The sequence below is a fragment of the Notolepis coatsorum genome (genome assembly GCF_963971535.1).
Source record: "Notolepis coatsorum genome assembly, chromosome: 1".
In the NCBI taxonomy this organism is placed as follows: Eukaryota; Metazoa; Chordata; class Actinopteri; order Aulopiformes; family Paralepididae; genus Notolepis; species Notolepis coatsorum.
In genome coordinates this window covers 247,124,581-247,143,022 of record NC_140165.1, presented here as the reverse complement: position 1 = coordinate 247,143,022, position 18,442 = coordinate 247,124,581, and the positions used below count along the sequence as shown (strand labels likewise).

General features: G+C 43.8%; 1 protein-coding gene across 2 annotated transcripts in view; it reads left to right on the top strand.

The window, feature by feature from the left end:
* Nucleotides 1-18,442, top strand: part of atg16l2 (ATG16 autophagy related 16-like 2) — a 171,744-nt gene that overhangs the window by 35,893 nt on the left and 117,409 nt on the right. For both annotated transcript variants that reach the window (XM_084314865.1, XM_084314866.1), the window contains 3 exons: nt 6,658-6,723; nt 8,356-8,454; nt 11,900-11,953. In XM_084314865.1, coding sequence (XP_084170991.1) covers nt 6,658-6,723; nt 8,356-8,454; nt 11,900-11,953 — 219 coding nt within the window. The remainder of the gene's footprint in view (nt 1-6,657; nt 6,724-8,355; nt 8,455-11,899; nt 11,954-18,442) is intronic.

The following is an 18,442-nucleotide window of genomic DNA, read 5'->3' as shown; positions in this document are numbered from 1 at the left end:
AATCGAATTGAATCGAATACATATACAATAGAATAGGACCCTTCTAGAGGGTCCACTCACTTTGACAATCTGAGGAGGAAGGCTCTGTACTCAGATGGAGGCTCCCTCACATGGAAGAAGGAGTCCGAACTCACAGAAGGCCCGAATAGGCGCTTGGTGAGGAGGAGCCCTGACCACCCCCCTGAAACAGATCCATCACATGGACCTGAACAGCACACGGAAGTCCTACCAACAGAGACGCGCACGGTGACGTACTCTATGGCGGGGGAATTCCTGCGGTGCACACGCCCAATATACCAGGCCGTGGGACCAGGAAACTCCCTCCCCCCCCCCCGTAACGTGCCGAACCGCCACGTGACGGGAACCTTGAAGGACAGGGGGTGTACCCCTGACCGACAGAAACAAGGGGGAGAGGAAAGGTTACCAGTTCACCCCTTTACGACCCCACACCCATGATACGATGTAATGACAAAAAGAGAATATGACAGTCATAGTCAGCTCTATGAAGCGTTTGACAGCTCCACACAGCGCATGAGCTAACCTGCTATCTGATTTTTACTAAGGAAAAACACAGAATAGAGAGGGCTCTAAGAGCCCCGGTCCAACATACACATGTGCTTCTGTGGCCAGTCCAACCCAGTTGTAGGTCACATGACACACACAACCCATCATCACCTACAAAAAATGGCAAAAACACTCAACAGAGGAACGCCGTTTTTCACAATGAGAGAATACATCATTCTCGATTAGTATCGGCCACAGGCCTTGCTAAGCACACACGACAGCGACCAAACCATTTTTTCTTTTAGGAAAATAAAGTTTCTCCAGCAGATTTAGCACAACCTCAGCAATCAAGCTAAGAGTTACATCGCATCCCTACCACACAAAAGACACAAATAGTGCACAAACATGTCTGATAGGAGGATGAAAAAGTCCCCACGGAACCGGGGGGAAAAACACAATCCTCTTATTTTACCCTCAATACGGCCAGTTAAAACAGGAAAACCTGTTAATATGTGAACACACTGTTCATTGTCATCACAGGCTGAGAAAAGAACATTCTTTTACTCACTTGTCACCAAGCATAGCTTCATAGGTTAGTTACCTTAGTTGTGAGTACACTGTACATATAAACACCATGATGTTTCTCACACAACAACCAGATCATTACATCCCGATTTGCACGGAGAAGCTAACTGCCAGTGACAAAAACAGCTCACACATAACCCGCGCCGTATCCCAAATGCATTGCAGCAACACACGTTTTGGGAAAAACATCGTTATTCACAATACATTTAGAAAAGTAAAACCAGAAAACGTGTTATAAGGTCTGGTCAAACCTGTTCCTACCCGGAACGTAGATCAGCGAAGTGCAGTCACAGACACCGTAGGAACACAGCCGCTCCTGTGTTGTTCGAACTGGGCAGCGTCGCCGCTCCAACCCACACTACAGTCCTTTGTTGATGCAACCTTGCCGTCCTGGCTCAGGGCAGGGTCGACGAAACATCCCCTGTCAAGGATGACGTCGTAGTCAAGAGTGTAAAACATGTTAAAATCAAAGCACGTTCAACAGAATAGCATCAAGCTAACGGCCGCTCTGCTTCTGCTTCTGCTCGCGAGACGCCGAGCTAACGACGCACGCGATCAGAAGCGAGCTCACGGCGGCGCGCGAGAAGCTAAGCTACCCCGCGCCAGGCCATGGCCTATAGCAGCAAGCTAACGTTACCTAGCGATCACGACATGCTAGCACCGCAGCTAACAGCTGACTGGCTAACAGTAGGCCCAACCTGAGCAGGCCATGCAGCGATCCCAGCAGGCTAACGCAGCAGTTAACAGCTGACTGGCTAACCGTAAGCTAAGCAGCTATCAACTGAACCTGTAAACAATGACATAACACTCACCCAGACAGGCCGCCGTTCTGAACCTCTCCTCACTTTTTAAGAGAAAAGAGAAAACAAGATGTCAACACCGCTTCACAACGGTGATTTTACCAACACCCGACGGAATCAGCACAATACCAACTGGCCTGTGTAGCTGACTTTGAACATGGATCTGCCGCTATCGCACATCCATGCACATATCCCCTCGTGAAGGAATACTCTCATTTGGATATGAAAGATGGGGCCTTAACACGGTGACAGAGAGAATCCACTCGTCCAAAACACACAGGGATCACCAGTGTTAATGGTCGCGGCCCACTAGTTAAAACTATAATGGTCTTCAGACCAAGGCCTTCTGTCGCCTAGGTGGCTGAACAAAGGACCCTAGCCTGGGGCCGGTTTCCATAAACATTGTCAAGTAGCCCCCATAGCACTAACAGACAAGTGGAGCCTGCCAGCAAAAACACTACTCACCCAACCTGGAACGCACCGCTTCTCACAACAGCGGCATGTCCGACAGTTCAGCTGTGGCCTGACAGGTTTCACCCCAACAAACACAGCAAGGAACTGCAGTTGAGAAGCATGCAGCGGCGTGCTCCCAATACGAAAACCGGTGGAGGATTTTTAGAATGATCAACATCTTCCAGACACTCCAGTACGAAGACAATATCGCCGTATTTTCTCGGAAAAAGTGAGAGAGAAAATAAAGATATGATGTCAACGTATCTCCTTCCTTGTAAACAAATTTTTCTCCACGTCAACTAACAACACGTTAAGTGGGGTACTACCGAGGCACTTCCTTGTGGTGAAAGCGAGAAGGAGGAGAGCAGGTGACCACACACCTGCTTATGAAGGTAAGCTGATGAGGGGTGTGGTCAGACTAATACTGGTATTAAAGGTACATTTGTGGAATTTATTCAGTGCGCGTGCACGTACGCGAGGGAGTGCAGTAGTAGTGATGCCAAGCAGAGCCCCTAATGAAACAGAACTTGTTCTTGTCAGAGACCAGCAGGGCTGAGTCGTCCGCGAACAGGAACAAGTTGCAGTCACAAGCTGACAACATGTCATTTGCATAAATTAGGAACAGTAGCGACAATAAATAGGATTGAATAGAGTCTTGCAAAGCATATGTATAGACTGTAAATGCAGTCTAAGTGACATACATATCAGCAAACAGGGCTGTTGTTATCAGGCCTGACCAGAAGATAAAAGCTGGTAAAACGCTGATGGTTGTGTTCAGAGATGGTGTAGTGATTAAGACCCCTGGAATCACATGAATCTCTGCTGTCTCCCTCTCAGCCTCCCTACTGTCTCAATAAAGAACCTTCTCTCCTGTGTCTCCCTCTCAGCCTTCCTACTGTCTCAATAAAGAACCTTCTCTCCTGTGTCTCCCTCTCAGCCTCCATACTTTCTCAATAAAGAACCTTCTCTCCTGTGTCTCCCTCTCAGCCTTCGTACTGTTTCAATAAAGAACCTGTACTACTCTGTTTCACTCTCAGCCTTCCTACTGTCTCAATAAAGAACCTTCCCTCCTGTGTCTTCCTGTCACCTTCCTACTGTCTCAATAAAGAACCTTCCCACCTGTGTTTTCCTGTCACCTTCCTACTGTCTCAATAAAGAACCTTCTCCCCTGTGTCTCCCTGTCACCTCCCTACTGCCTCAATAAAGAACCTTCCCGCCTGTGTCTCCCTCTCAGCCTTCTTACTGTCTCAATAAAGAACCTTCTTTCCTGTGTCTCCTTCTCAGCCTTCCTACTCTCTCAATAAAGAACCTTCTCTCCTGTGTCTCCCTCTCAGCCTTCTTACTGTCTCAATAAAGAACCTTTTCTACTCTGTTTCACTCTCAGCCTTCCTACTGTCTCAATAAAGAACCTTCCCTCCTGTGTCTTCCTGTCACCTTCATACTGTCTCAATAAAGAACCGTCTCTCCTGTGCCTCTCCTACTGGCCTCTCAGCCTTCCTACTCTACTGTCTCAGTAAATAAAATGTTCTCCAGTGTCAATAAAGAACCTTCTCTCCTCTGTCTCCCTGTCACCTTCCTACTGTCTCAATAAAGAACCTTCTTTCATTATATCAATAAAGAGCCTGTCTTCCTCTCAGCCTTCCTGCCTTTTCAATAAAGAACCTTCTATCCTGTGCCTCTCCTACTCTGTCTCCCCCTCAGCCTTCCTACTGTCTCAATAAATAACCAACTCTCCTGTATCTCCCTCTCAGCCTTCTTACTGTCTCAATATAGAACCTTCCCTCCTGTGTCTTCCTGTCACCGTCCTACTGTCTCAAATAAAGAACCTTCCCTCCTATGTCTTCCTGTCACTTTCCTACTGTCTCAATAAAGAACCTTCTCTCCTGTGTCTCCCTCTCAGCCTTCCTACTGTCTCAATAAATAACCTTTTCTACTCTGTTTCCCTCTCAGCCTTCCTACTGTCTCAATAAAGAACCTTCCCTCCTGTGTCTTCCTGTCACCTTCCTACTGTCTCAATAAAGAACCTTCTCTCCTGTGTCTCCCTCTCAGCCTTCCTACTGTCTCAATAAAGAACCTTCCCTCCTGTGTCTTCCTGTCACCTTCCTACTGTCTCAATAAAGAACCTTCTCTCCTCTGTCTCCCTGTCACCTCCCGACTGTCTCAATAAAGAACCTTCTCTCCTCTGTCTCCCGCTCAGCTTTCATTCTCTCTCAATAAAGAACCTTCTCTCCTGTGCCTCTCCTACTCTGTCTGCCTCTCAGCCTTCCTACTGTACTGTCTCAGTAAATAACATTTTCTCCTGTGTCAATAAAGAGCCGGTCTCCCTCTCAGCCTTCCTGCCTTCTCAATAAAGAACCTTCTCTCCTGTGCCTCTCCTACTCTGTCTCCCCATCAGCCTTCCTACTGTCTCAATAAAGAACCATCTCTCCTGTGTTTCCCCATCAGCCTTCCTACTGTCTCAATAAAGAACCATCTCTCCTGTGTCTCCCTCTCAGCCTTCCTACTGTCTCAATAAATAACCTTCTCTCCTGTGTCTCCCTCTCAGCCTTCCTACTGTCTCAATAAATAACCTTCTCTCCTGTGTCTCCCTCTCAGCCTTCATACTGTCTCAATAAAGAACCTTCTCTCCTGTGTCTCCCTCTCAGCCTTCCTACTGTCTCATTAAATAACCTTCTCCCCTGTGTCTCCCTCTCAGCCTTCCTACTGTCTCAATAAATAACCTTCTCCCCTGTGTCTCCCTCTCAGCCTTCCTACCGTCTCATTAAATAACCTCTCCTGTGTCTCCCTCTCAGCCTTCCTACTGTCTCATTAAATAACCTTCCCCCCTGTGTCTCCCTCTCAGCCTTCCTACCGTCTCATTAAATAACCTTCTCTCCTGTGTCTCCTTCTCAGTCTTCCTACTGTCTCATTAAATAACCTTCTTTCCTGTGTCTCCCTCTCAGCCTTCCTACTGTCTCATTAAATAACCTTCTCTCCTGTGTCTCCCTCTCAGCCTTCCTACTGTCTCATTAAATAACCTTCTCCCCTGTGTCTCCCTCTCAGCCTTCCTACTGTCTCATTAAATAACCTTCTCCCCTGTGTCTCCCTCTCAGCCTTCCTACCGTCTCATTAAATAACCTTCTCCCCTGTGTCTCCCTCTCAGCCTTCCTACCGTCTCATTAAATAACCTTCTCTCCTGTGTCTCCCTCTCAGCCTTCCTACTGTCTCATTAAATAACCTTCTCTCCTGTGTCTCCCTCTCAGCCTTCCTACCGTCTCATTAAATAACCTTCTCTCCTGTGTCTCCCTCTCAGCCTTCCTACTGTCTCATTAAATAACCTTCTCCCCTGTGTCTCCCTCTCAGCCTTCCTACCGTCTCATTAAATAACCTTCTCCCCTGTGTCTCCCTCTCAGCCTTCCTACCGTCTCATTAAATAACCTTCTCTCCTGTGTCTCCCTCTCAGCCTTCCTACTGTCTCATTAAATAACCTTCTCTCCTGTGTCTCCCTCTCAGCCTTCATACTGTCTCAATAAAGAACCTTCTCTCCTGTGTCTCCCTCTCAGCCTTCCTACTCTCTCAATAAAGAACCTTCTCTCCTGTGTCTCCCTCTCAGCTTTCCTATCGTCTCATTAAATAACCTTCTCTCCTGTGTCTCCCTCTCAGCCTTCCTACTGTCTCAATAAAGAACCTTCTCTCATGTGTCTCCCTCTCAGCCTTCCTACTGTCTCAATATAGAACCTTCTCTCCTGTGTCTCCCTCTCAGCCTTCCTACTGTCTCAATAAAGAACCTTCTCTCCTGTGTCTCCTTCTCAGCCTTCCTACTGTCTCAATAAAGAACCTTCTCTCCTGTGTCTCCCTCTCAGCCTTCCTACTGTCTCATTAAATAACCTTCTCTCCTGTGTCTCCCTCTCAGCCTTCATACTGTCTCAATAAAGAACCTTCTCTCCTGTGTCTCCCTCTCAGCCTTCCTACCGTCTCAATAAAGAACCTTCTCTCCTGTGTCTCCCTCTCAGCCTTCCTACTGTCTCATTAAATAACCTTCTCTCCCGTGTCTCCCTCTCAGCCTTCCTACTGTCTCAATAAAGAACCTTCTCCCCTATGTCTCCCTCTCAGCCTTCCTACTGTCTCAATAAATAACCTTCTTTCCTGTGTCTCCCTCTTAGCCTTCCTACTGTTTCATTAAATAACCTCTCCTGTGTCTGAAAAAAAGAGGGGGAACTAAAAACATAATGCATAAAGTTCTGTTGTTATTACTAAACAGGAAATGAATCATACCAGTATTAGTACTGACAGAAAAGCTGATTGATATCCTTGTATTTCTCTCCCCACAACAAAGAGTGAGGGAAGCCAACCTTCTGAAGGAGCTGGAGACGGCAGCCAAGATGAAAATCACTATTGATATGTAAGTAACAGAGAGACAGACCTCTCCTTCACCCTCTACCTGAGAGACAAGCCTGCTACTATTATGAGACAGTGACGGCACGGGCACACTGCTGACGAATGAACACGGACGGACGGGCGGCTGCCTCTTCACTTCCGCTCCCATGTTAACGGATGATAGTAGGCACACTGGCCGCGAGCGCAAACTCTAGTCTGTAGTCTGTAGAATGCTCTGTTGAATGTGCATTCCTCCCTGCGCGCCGCACGCTTATATAGCCCCGGGGGGGAGGTGTGTGCCTGGCCAGGCGTGCGATCTCACGAGGGAGCCGCGCGTGAAATTCATTCGTCAGCAGTGTGCCCGTGCCGTGAGGCTGATGGTAAAAGCCAAGGTTCCTATATTATGAAGGTTTGGTCACTGATATGCAAGTAACGTTACATTCACTTAAATATAACTCTAGTCACAGTGGTTGCTGAATTTCCACATTGTTGTGAAGTAAATGTTGTCAATGTCCAGATATTTCTTTCCCTCTAAAGACCTTGATAACATTATGTCATGGTCTTGTAGCTCCACATTGTCGATGTCCAGACCTTGATAAAGGTTATCTGCTGTGGTGTAGCTCTATGTTGTCCAGACCTTGATAAAGGTTCTCTACTGTGTTCTTGTAACTCTATGTTGTCCAGACCTTGATAAAGGTTCTCTACTGTGTTCTTGTAACTCTATGTTGTCCAGGCCTTGATAAAGGTTCTCTACTGTGTTGTAACTCTATGTTGTCCAGACCTTGATAAAGGTTCTCTACTGTGTTGTAACTCTATGTTGTCCAGACCTTGATAAAGGTTCTCTACTGTGTTCTTGTAACTCTATGTTGTCCAGACCTTGATAAAGGTTCTCTACTGTGTTCTTGTAACTCTATGTTGTCCAGGCCTTGATAAAGGTTCTCTACTGTGTTGTAACTCTATGTTGTCCAGACCTTGATAAAGGTTCTCTACTGTGTTGTAACTCTATGTTGTCCAGACCTTGATAAAGGTTCTCTACTGTGTTCTTGTAACTCTATGTTGTCCAGACCTTGATAAAGGTTCTCTACTGTGTTCTTGTAACTCTATGTTGTCCAGGCCTTGATAAAGGTTCTCTACTGTGTTGTAACTCTATGTTGTCCAGACCTTGATAAAGGTTCTCTACTGTGTTGTAACTCTATGTTGTCCAGACCTTGATAAAGGTTCTCTACTGTGTTCTTGTAACTCTATGTTGTCCAGACCTTGATAAAGGTTCTCTACTGTGTTGTAACTCTATGTTGTCCAGACCTTGATAAAGGTTCTCTACTGTGTTGTAACTCTATGTTGTCCAGGCCTTGATAAAGGTTGTCTGTATTTTTGTAACTACTGTATGTTGTCCAGACCTTGATAAAGGTTATCTGCTGTGGTGTAGCTCTATGTTGTCCAGACCTTGATAAAGGTTCTCTACTGTGTTCTTGTAACTCTATGTTGTCCAGACCTTGATAAAGGTTCTCTACTGTGTTGTAACTCTATGTTGTCCAGACCTTGATAAAGGTTCTCTACTGTGTTGTAACTCTATGTTGTCCAGACCTTGATAAAGGTTGTCTGTATTTTTGTAACTACTGTATGTTGTCCAGATCTTTATAAAGTCTTTGTCTTGTAGGTCTACAGGTTCCAGCTCATTTAGCGCTCCCTGTTCCCGCTCTGCCTCCCCCAAGAGTGACCAGCGCACGGTTGAGAGAGGCCACACTCGTCTTTTCAGGTGAAATACAATCATTTGTTTAAAGTGGTATTCAATCTGATTGATTCATTAATTAATTTAACCCAAATCCTACTGTTCTGTTGTGAGGACGAGACATAAAACTTAACAGCATGTTCTGTGTTCTGAGATTGATTGATTGATTTTATTTGACATAATAAAATACAATACACAGGTGCATACAGTATGAAAAGACATCATATATGCAATATATGTAGTGCAAGAAAGTCCTTAGACTTATTTCCATGTGCAGTTACTGGGGGGCATCTGGTGCAGTTACTGGGGGGCATCTGATGCAGTTATTGGGGAGCATCTGGTGCAGTTATTGGGGGGCATCTGGTGCAGTTACTAGGGGGCATCTGGTGCAGTTACTAGGGGGCATCTGGTGCAGTTACTAGGGGGCATCTGGTGCAGTTACTGGGGGGCATCTGGTGCAGTTATTGGGGGGCATCTGGTGCAGTTATTGGGGGGCATCTGGTGCAGTTACTGGGGGGCATCTGGTGCAGTTATTGGGGGGCATCTGGTGCAGTTATTGGGGGGCATCTGGTGCAGTTATTGGGGGGCATCTGGTGCAGTTATTGGGGAGCATCTGGTGCAGTTATTGGGGGGCATCTGGTGCAGTTATTGGGGGGCATCTGGTGCAGTTATTGGGGGGAATCTGGTGCAGTTATTGGGGGGCATCTGGTGCAGTTATTGAGGGGCATCTGGTGCAGTTATTGAGGGGCATCTGGTGCAGTTACTGGGGGGCATCTGGTGCAGTTATTGGGGGGCATCTGGTGCAGTTATTGGGGGGCATCTGGTGCAGTTACTAGAGCACTGTGGCTGAGCTCTCTGATTCTCCTCCTCACAACAGAACAATAAGGATTTATGTTAGAAATATGCAAAATAGCCCTTATTGCCTTGAATAGTTTATATATATAAACAGGGCAGGAAATTAACGTTTGTGTCCACTGGCCAGTTTGTGTGTCCCAACAGCTACTATTTTAGCAGCCAATTAGATTAGTAGAAAGGAAAGGAGCCACCCAGACATTGGTTGGTTACCTGCCTGTGTGTCTGGTAGAGTAGACATCTGACCAGCCACTCAAAATAAAATGTTATATTTGATTAGATTCAATTGTATTGTCAATTATGCAGCACGGGTACAGTACAGCGAAAATGAGTTTGGCATCCAACCAGAGTGCAAATGTACCAGTAAAGTGCAGTAGTAATATATAATATTAATATATAAAATATATAAATTAGTACTACTGAGTAATAGTACGTACAGTGTTATAGTATTATTATGTACTTGTGGCTGGTACTAGGAAGGCCTGGTGGCTGGTGTTAATTTCACGCCCTGTATACAAATGTCACGTATAACAACAATTTCTAGTTTGATTAATCTCAAATAACGTTGTTGGTGCTAACTGCAGTGGTATCACCCATCACTAGTTGTTTAACTTTCTCTAACTGCAAATAATAATAATATTATTGTTGTGTTAAAACAAGAGTGTTTGAAGGTTATACATGTAGGAGGATCCTTTCATGAATGTTATCACTGTCCAATCAGATGTGGCACATTGTGAAGCTTCTAGATCCAATCATCTGCCTTGTGCTGAATATGGACAGCTTCTAGATCCAATCATCTGCCTTGTGCTGAATATAGACAGCTTCTAGATCCAATCATCTGCCTTGTGCTGAATATAGACAGCTTCTAGATCCAATCATCTGCCTTGTGCTGAATATGGACAGCTTCTAGATCCAATCATCTGCCTTGTGCTGAATATAGACAGCTTCTAGATCCAATCATCTGCCTTGTGCTGAATATGGACAGCTTCTAGATCCAATCATCTGCCTTGTGCTGAATATGGACAAGCTTCTAGATCCAATCATCTGCCTTGTGCTGAATATGGACAGCTTCTAGATCCAATCATCTGCCTTGTGCTGAATATAGACAGCTTCTAGATCCAATCATCTGCCTTGTGCTGAATATGGACAGCTTCTAGATCCAATCATCTGCCTTGTGCTGAATATGGACAGCTTCTAGATCCAATCATCTGCCTTGTGCTGAATATGGACAAGCTTCTAGATCCAATCATCTGCCTTGTGCTGAATATGGACAGCTTCTAGATCCAATCATCTGCCTTGTGCTGAATATAGACAGCTTCTAGATCCAATCATCTGCCTTGTGCTGAATATGGACAGCTTCTAGATCCAATCATCTGCCTTGTGCTGAATATAGACAGCTTCTAGATCCAATCATCTGCCTTGTGCTGAATATGGACAGCTTCTAGTAGGGCTGGGCGATATGGCCAAAAACGTTATCGCGATAAAATTATAAAATTATTTTCATATAACTCGATATCGATAATTATCGTCGATATAATGTCTGTCAAGTTTAATTAAATTAATTATGCCCGGCGCCGATGGACGGGTTATTAATAGACTTGTTTTGCTGCTGTGAATGTCTCGAGAGTCGAGTTGATGTCGTCATCAGTCCGCGCACGTTAGCAGTTAGCCAAAGCAAGCGGAGTATCTCATGACAATGTACTAAAAATGACCCTAAAATACTCTGTTCCGCCCAATTCATTGCAACGACGTCCACCGTATACCCCACACTACTATAACAGTTACCCTCAGAATTCAAAACACACACCAACTCGGCAGGTAACCTGTAAAATAGCGCCGTGCAAGCTAATTAGCCCTAGCCAGCCTTGTTTACTGAGTCCTACCTCCGCGTCTCCTTCCGGGTCTCCTTCCGCTATCGGCCATCTCCTTCACTGATTGGTTGTTAGTGCGTGTGCTCATATCCAAGCTTGGAAAATCGATATATCGAAACTTTGCGACCACGTTTCATGTTTATTTCGAGGAAATAATTTATCGCGATAGTTATCGTTATCGTTTTATCGCCCAGCCCTAGCTTCTAGATCCAATCATCTGCCTTGTGCTGAATATAATAATAATAATAACTTTATTTGTATAGCACTTTTCATACAGAGGTTGCAGTTCAAAGTGCTTCACAACAGCAAAAAATACAGGCATAAGCGAGCATAAAAAGATAGACAGGTAGAATCACAGTGTTTCACATTAGGATCTAGCATCCCAATAGGCTCTCCGCTTACAGTTTTCAGTAATATGGACAGCTTCTAGATCCAATCATCTGCCTTGTGCTGAATATGGACAGCTTCTAGATCCAATCATCTGCCTTGTGCTGAATATGGACAGCTTCTAGATCCAATCATCTGCCTTGTGCTTTCATTCAGGATAACTATGGGGTTTTCTTTATTAATGCTAGGGGGTTGAAATCTTCAATTCCACTCGTATCTAGAACCAGAGAGAGGAGACATGTTGATGTGTTCAGATAGACATCAGGCCACATCAGCTGTAGAACACCATCACGGTTCATTTGACTCCGGTCTGGTTGAAGAACATCCTACAAGTGTGACCTTTGAACCCCGTGTTCTTCTAGGTCGGCCTCTGCGACGTCGCCTCGGATACTTAACTCCATCAAGGAGCTGTTTGAGTGAGTTTCTGTTCATTAATATCCACTGTTTATTTATTCACGCTATTAATGCGGCAGGCAACTTCTGAGACGTCAGCAAGAGTGTGATCACCTGCCCGGCAGAAATGGAGCTCTCGTCACTTCTCAAGGTTTTACACTGGCTCCCAGAGGAACCAGCAGCTTTAAGCTGAAATCTTCTTAAATTCAGCTTAGATTCATCTTGAATTCAGCCTAAATTAATCTTAAATTCATCTTAGATTCATCTTAAAATTCAGCTTTAATTCTTAAAAACATAATACAAAATATTTCCCAGCCTCTGATCAGCAGGTGGTTTCCACACTGGGAACACCACGTGGCAGGCCAAAGACATCTGATCGGTTATTGATGCAGGCCAAAGACATCTGATTGGTTATTGACACAGGCCAAAAACATCTGATTGGTTATTGACGCAGGGAGCTGTTGTTTCTGGCCTGCCAAGTGGTATTTCCGTTCATGGGCTCTCATCGGAAAACTAAGACCACCAAGTCACGCTCCTCGTCAAAAAGTGCACAACGACCACAACCACCTGGTCTCACTCTTGCTATTCTCTCAGAAGTTGCCTACTGCAGCTTTGACTTTACAGACATCTGCTAATGAATAACCATTTAACCCTTTCAGGTGTGTTTTGTTTGTTTATTTCATGTCTCCAGTTCTGGGAAAGCTTTTCATATATATATATATAATGTTGACTGAACTGTTCAGAGTCATTATGTGAATTCTGTTTACGGGTGAAAAGTTCCATTCCATGGCTCCAAGAGGGGTGTATACTTCTACCACTAGTGTTTAATGGTGAATATTTCGTGTTTCGTGTTTTTCTAACGATCACTGTGTTTCACCGGACGAAAAACATGGTCGGCAAACACGATCAGAGTTTTGAGTTAAAACGACCCCCCCCCCCCCTTGATGATTTTGTGATGGTATATATATACATGTCATATACCTTTGATTTGGGAGTATTTGGAGTTTCATGGGATCAGCCAGAACGGTTTGGGCTTATTGCACATAACACGTTTTATCTCACGATCTATGAAAAAAAACTGGATTATCTTGGAAATGCACAATGTTTAGCGTGTAATAAACTACAAACTACAGCGTGTGGAAACAAACTATTATTCCCATCTTGCACTACAAGTAACGTTTGTCAAAATGAGCCACACCATTGTCTCCACAGCTATAATACAGAACACACACACAGCTTCGCAAACATAGTGAAATGACCGTGGAAACGACTATAAGGCTGGCACCCTCACAACACAACGTGCAAACAGCGTGGCAGTCAAGGTGAATATTTCCACTTGAGGCTCCAGGAGGGGTGTATACTTCTACCACTAGTGTTTAATTAAGCATTACATCACGCGACGGAGTGTGTTATACAAATTAGATCACGCCTATGGGTGGTTGTTAGGCCCGAGGCGCAGCCGAGGCGTGATCTAATTTGTATAACACACGACTTCAAGTGGTGTAATACTTTTATACAATGGCCGAATTCACCCAACCTTATTACTATAGAATAAACACACAGTAATTGAAGCATAATGGAGATTTATTCACAAAACCATCTGCAGAAAAAGTAGGTACAAAAAATATATAAAAAGTTGCCTCCGTGTCTAGAAGCAGAGGGAGGTTGCTTCAAAGCATGCCATCTAACAACAACTTCATATACATCCTGCAATGTATTATTGTTTTGACAATGGGTCATGACAAACCAATTACATAATCCAACATTGTGTAAACAACTAACATATTCCAGTTGAGTGTATCTTTTTTTAATGATTCGTTACGAATATATCCATACTTACATTGTGTCCGGGACATCCAGTGAAATCGCTTCGTGCGACAGTGTCCTTTTGAAGCAGAGGGAGGTTGCTACAAAGCATGCCATCTAACAACAAACTTCATATAAAATCACTCTGCTATAGAGCCACACTCCGTTATGCACAAGTTTACAGACATACATGACATACAGATACAGATAGACAGTACTGCTACATCTATACATTTATGACATACCAGATTTACAAATACAGTACTGTTTTTGTAGGGTGATTATGGCTTATTTACATTGAGGTTCTGGGGTCACGTGGAGTGTGTTAAACGAAATACCCCCCCACCTACAAATCTCCTACCTACCAACCTCCTCCAATGTACAGTTTCTTCGTCAAATGTATATACTCTCTTTTTTAGACTCTTCTTGTATCACAAACAGTACTGTATTTGTAAATCTGGTATGTCATAAATGTATAGATGTAGCAGTACTGTCTATCTGTATGTCATATATGTTATGATGAATTGAAAATGGGGGACCCTGATGTAAACAAGACGAAAGTGTTTCTCTGGTATTGAGCTGTACTGTATTGTACCCATTCTGCAATCTGTTAATACAATTTTCAATCAATCAATCAATCAATCAAATAACAACCGGTAACTTCACTGTGCTTCTTAAACAATGATTGGTGTAAATCGTGTCGGTGCCCGCGGCTTTACATATTCGGGGTAACATCATACATGTACATAGATCAAAATGTACAACGATAAGTTCATTTTCGTCAATGTCAGCATGTCTTTTTTCCTTCTCCGGCTTCTCCTGCTGTATAAGTTTACAGACTTATATTATTCAATGAGACTTCCAGCCAGCTTTTGCGCGACGGACACCGACACAGAGAGCACTCAGCCTGAGAACCCCCCCCCCCCCCGATTTATATTTTGTTTTACAATGGGTCATGACAAACCAATTACATAATCCAACATTGTGTAAACAACTAACATATTCCAGGTGACTGTATCTTTTTTGAATGAGTCGTTATGACAAAATCAATACATCCATTCATAAAGATTATTGTCCGCCATCTTGGTTTCATTCAGAAAAGAATGAACAGCGGATTCATTCGGAAAAAAAAGTAATTCGGTTGTGGGCGGGTTCTGGGGTCACGTGGAGTGTGTTATACGAAATAACAACCGGTAACTTCACTGTTTCAGCCAATCAGAATCAAGAAATTTGCATGCCGTTGTATAATTAAGCATTACATCACACGCAGGAGTGGTTTGTGACCAATAAACCATGCCTAGGGGTGGTTGTTAGGCCCGAGGCGCAGCCGAGGGTCGTTAGACCCCCCTAGGCATGGTTTATTGGTCACAAATCACGACTGCACGTGGTGTAAAGCTTTTATACAACTGCCAGATTCATCCAACCTTATTTCTATACAATAAACACACATTAATCGAAGATTTATTGAAAAAACCATCCGCCAGAAAAAGTAGTTCCCACAACTCCATGTGGAAGCAGCTTGAAGTGCATCCAACCAAACTAACACATCCAACTGTGTATTATTGGAATGATTGAGAGAAGTTGCCTCATGTGGAAGCAGCTTGAAGTGCATCCAACCAACTAACACATCCAACTGTGTATTATTGGAATGATTGATTGAAAATTTATTAAAACGTTTTCTTTGCCCTATAGGAAAAAAACGTTTTCTTCGCCCTATTTTTTTATTTATTTCTTTTAGCCTAAACTTAACCAGTTGGAAACCAGGGGTACAGTAATAAAATTAGCAATCAACCAATCAATCAATTCAATAGACCATGCTCACTTAAAACAGCGCTGCTTCTCTCTCAGTCTGACTCCCCTGCTGTTGCAGACAGGAGTGTGTGTGTGTGTGTGTGCGTGTGTGTGTGTGTGTGTGTGTGTGTCACAGTGTGTGTGTGCGTGTGTGTATGTGTGTGTGTGTGTGTGTGTGTGTGTGTGTGTGTGTGTGTGTATGTGTGTGTGTGTGTTTGTGGGTACGCCAGCGTCGGACAGTGTGAGAGAGAACGCTGCAAGAAAGTAGGAAGGAAGAAATTTAAATCAATCAATTAATCTATCAATCAATCCGCGATTTTTCTTTTGTTCTAGATTGAGTCAAGACCCATCAATTACATCATCCAACATTGTTTAAAATACTAACACGTTCCCCTTGACAGAATCGCTTTATATTTAGTCGTTATGACGCTATCAACATATCCATTTGTTAAAGATTATTGTCCGCCATCTTGTTTTTTCCGACGGAGTGATCCGGCGGAGTGATGTGATTCGGTGGTGGGCGGGTCCTGGGACCAGGAGCGTGGATTATGAAGGATACATACGTGTAAATGGACTGTTTCAGCCAATCAGAATAGAGAAATTTGCATGCCGTTGTATAATTGTGAATATTTCCACTTGAGGCTTGGTATACTTCTACCACTAAGTCCTGTTTCCTTCTTTTAGCAGAAGTATACGGTTTAGTGACACATTAGTGACTCACACATACAAGGAGTCATTTTCACAAACTTCCTGTTTTCTGTAAGATTATATTCTGCATGAACATGAAACACATGTTCAACCTATTTATGTTAACAAATCTGAGATCAGAGTCTTTCAGAAACCATGGACCGTTTCCCAGTCAGTGATTAAGCCCTAGACTAAGGATCTGCTCTTCTTTGACAGCACATGTTTAGTCCACGACTAGGCTTAATCCACATCTGACATCTGACTATCTGTATCCATTTAATTTGGTCTCTCAAGTAGGGATGTCCCAATACCACTGTTTTTCAGGCCAAGTACAAGTACTTACTTTTGGGTACTTGCCGATACAGAGTACTGATATGAGTACTTTATTTTATTTTCATCAGATGTTCTTCACTTTCTGACTGTAACAAATTAAATACACAACAGGACTCTGTTGCTGACATTTTAAGTTCAAATAATATATAAATAATATAAAATAATATTCCCTTTGCTCTTTGCAACACTGATCCAGACAGATAAGACCAGGGAACCTTTAAATAGAAATAGAACAGAGAGGAAACTGGGGCAGTCTTTCCGAGAGAGGGTTTCTGTCTGAAAGGAAAGAGGGGGGCGGGGTGGGGGGGGGGCTTCTGGTTGGCAGCTCGCTCACTGTATTGTTTATTTTACATAAAGTCTCTGGACCTCATTCACCAACATTGTCATAAGATTTCTCTTACGACAACCACCTTGGAAGGTCATAAGAGAAAGTCGACGAGGCGGCTACGTGGTGCAGTGGGCAAGGCGCTCACCACAAATACTGGAGACTGGGCTCGAACAGGAACGCCTCCCTGTTCGAGCCCAGCGCTCCACATTGCTTTCAGTTTAGCTGGTCGTCCACACTAATACACATTGGCAGTATTAGGGGGAGGGAGACTGATGGGTGGGGATCGGGCGTTGTGGACAGCGACTCCTACAGGTCGGTTGTTGCGCCTGCGCAGTGGAATCAGGAAGCGACGGGGGCGGGGCCAAGCTTGGAAAATCGATATATCGAAACTTTGCGACCACGTTTCATGTTTATTTCGAGGAAATAATTTATCGCGATAGTTATCGTTATCGTTTTATCGCCCAGCCCTATAGTCATATGATGTTATACTAGTCCCTGCTGTATAGTATGTAGTCATGTGATGTTATACTAGTCCCTGCTGTGCTGTATGTAGTCCTGTTACTTTATATTAGTCTGTTTTATTAGATGGTTTCAGTGGGACTGCGTTGCTAGGTAACAGCTAGGACCAGGTTTATTTCCTGTTGCAGTGTTAGCTAACATCAGTATCTGACAGGGAAATCTGATTTAGATTTAAATCCATTTAGAAGTTTTCTGTTGTCAAGTTGAACTTGTCAGGTTGATCTCTAGAAAGAATAATCCCACATTTATCATACATTCATGAAAATGAGTTCTTCCCTGACAAGGACATTTAGTCATGAAAGGTTTGAGAACCTCTCTACCCCATACGTTTTTTTTTAAAATTATTATTATTATTATTTTTGAAATCTTTAAATTTTTTCATGAGGTTTCACATTCAATCGACAGATCTACAGAATGTTCAGTGTCACTCTCATGAACAATTTTCACTGTGCTCCCCACTCAATCCATTCTCCCATCTCTCACTCACGCTTGCACACACTGGGACATACACGCACGCACACGTGCACATAGGCATACACACACGGACACACAGGCACAGACACGCACGCACACATGCCCACACACAGGTACACATGCACACACACACACGCACACAAATAAACAAACAAACAAACAAACAAACAAACAAACAAACAAAATAAATAAAAATAAATAAGTCATAAGTAAATAAGTAATAGGAAATAAAAGTGCAAATGTTGATATTGTAAACAGTGACCGGTTATAGCACTCGGTTGCTCACACCCGCCTGTCGATGCCCACCCCGACACGGAAGGGTCCGGGCCGCTGCATGTTCAGCTCCCGTTCCCAGACCCGACCCCGCGGGGGCGGGGCCCGACAGCCACGCACAGGCAACCAGGCACTTACACGCAGACAAAGAGCCTCAGCAGATCAGCTAATCTAATCCGCTAAAACTCCACATCTGTTATATTAGATATGACACATTTATAGGACTGTATTATGAATTTCCAGTTGAGTATAGAGTGGATTCCAAAGTTCTTGAAATAAATGACCCTGGTTATGCTTTTCA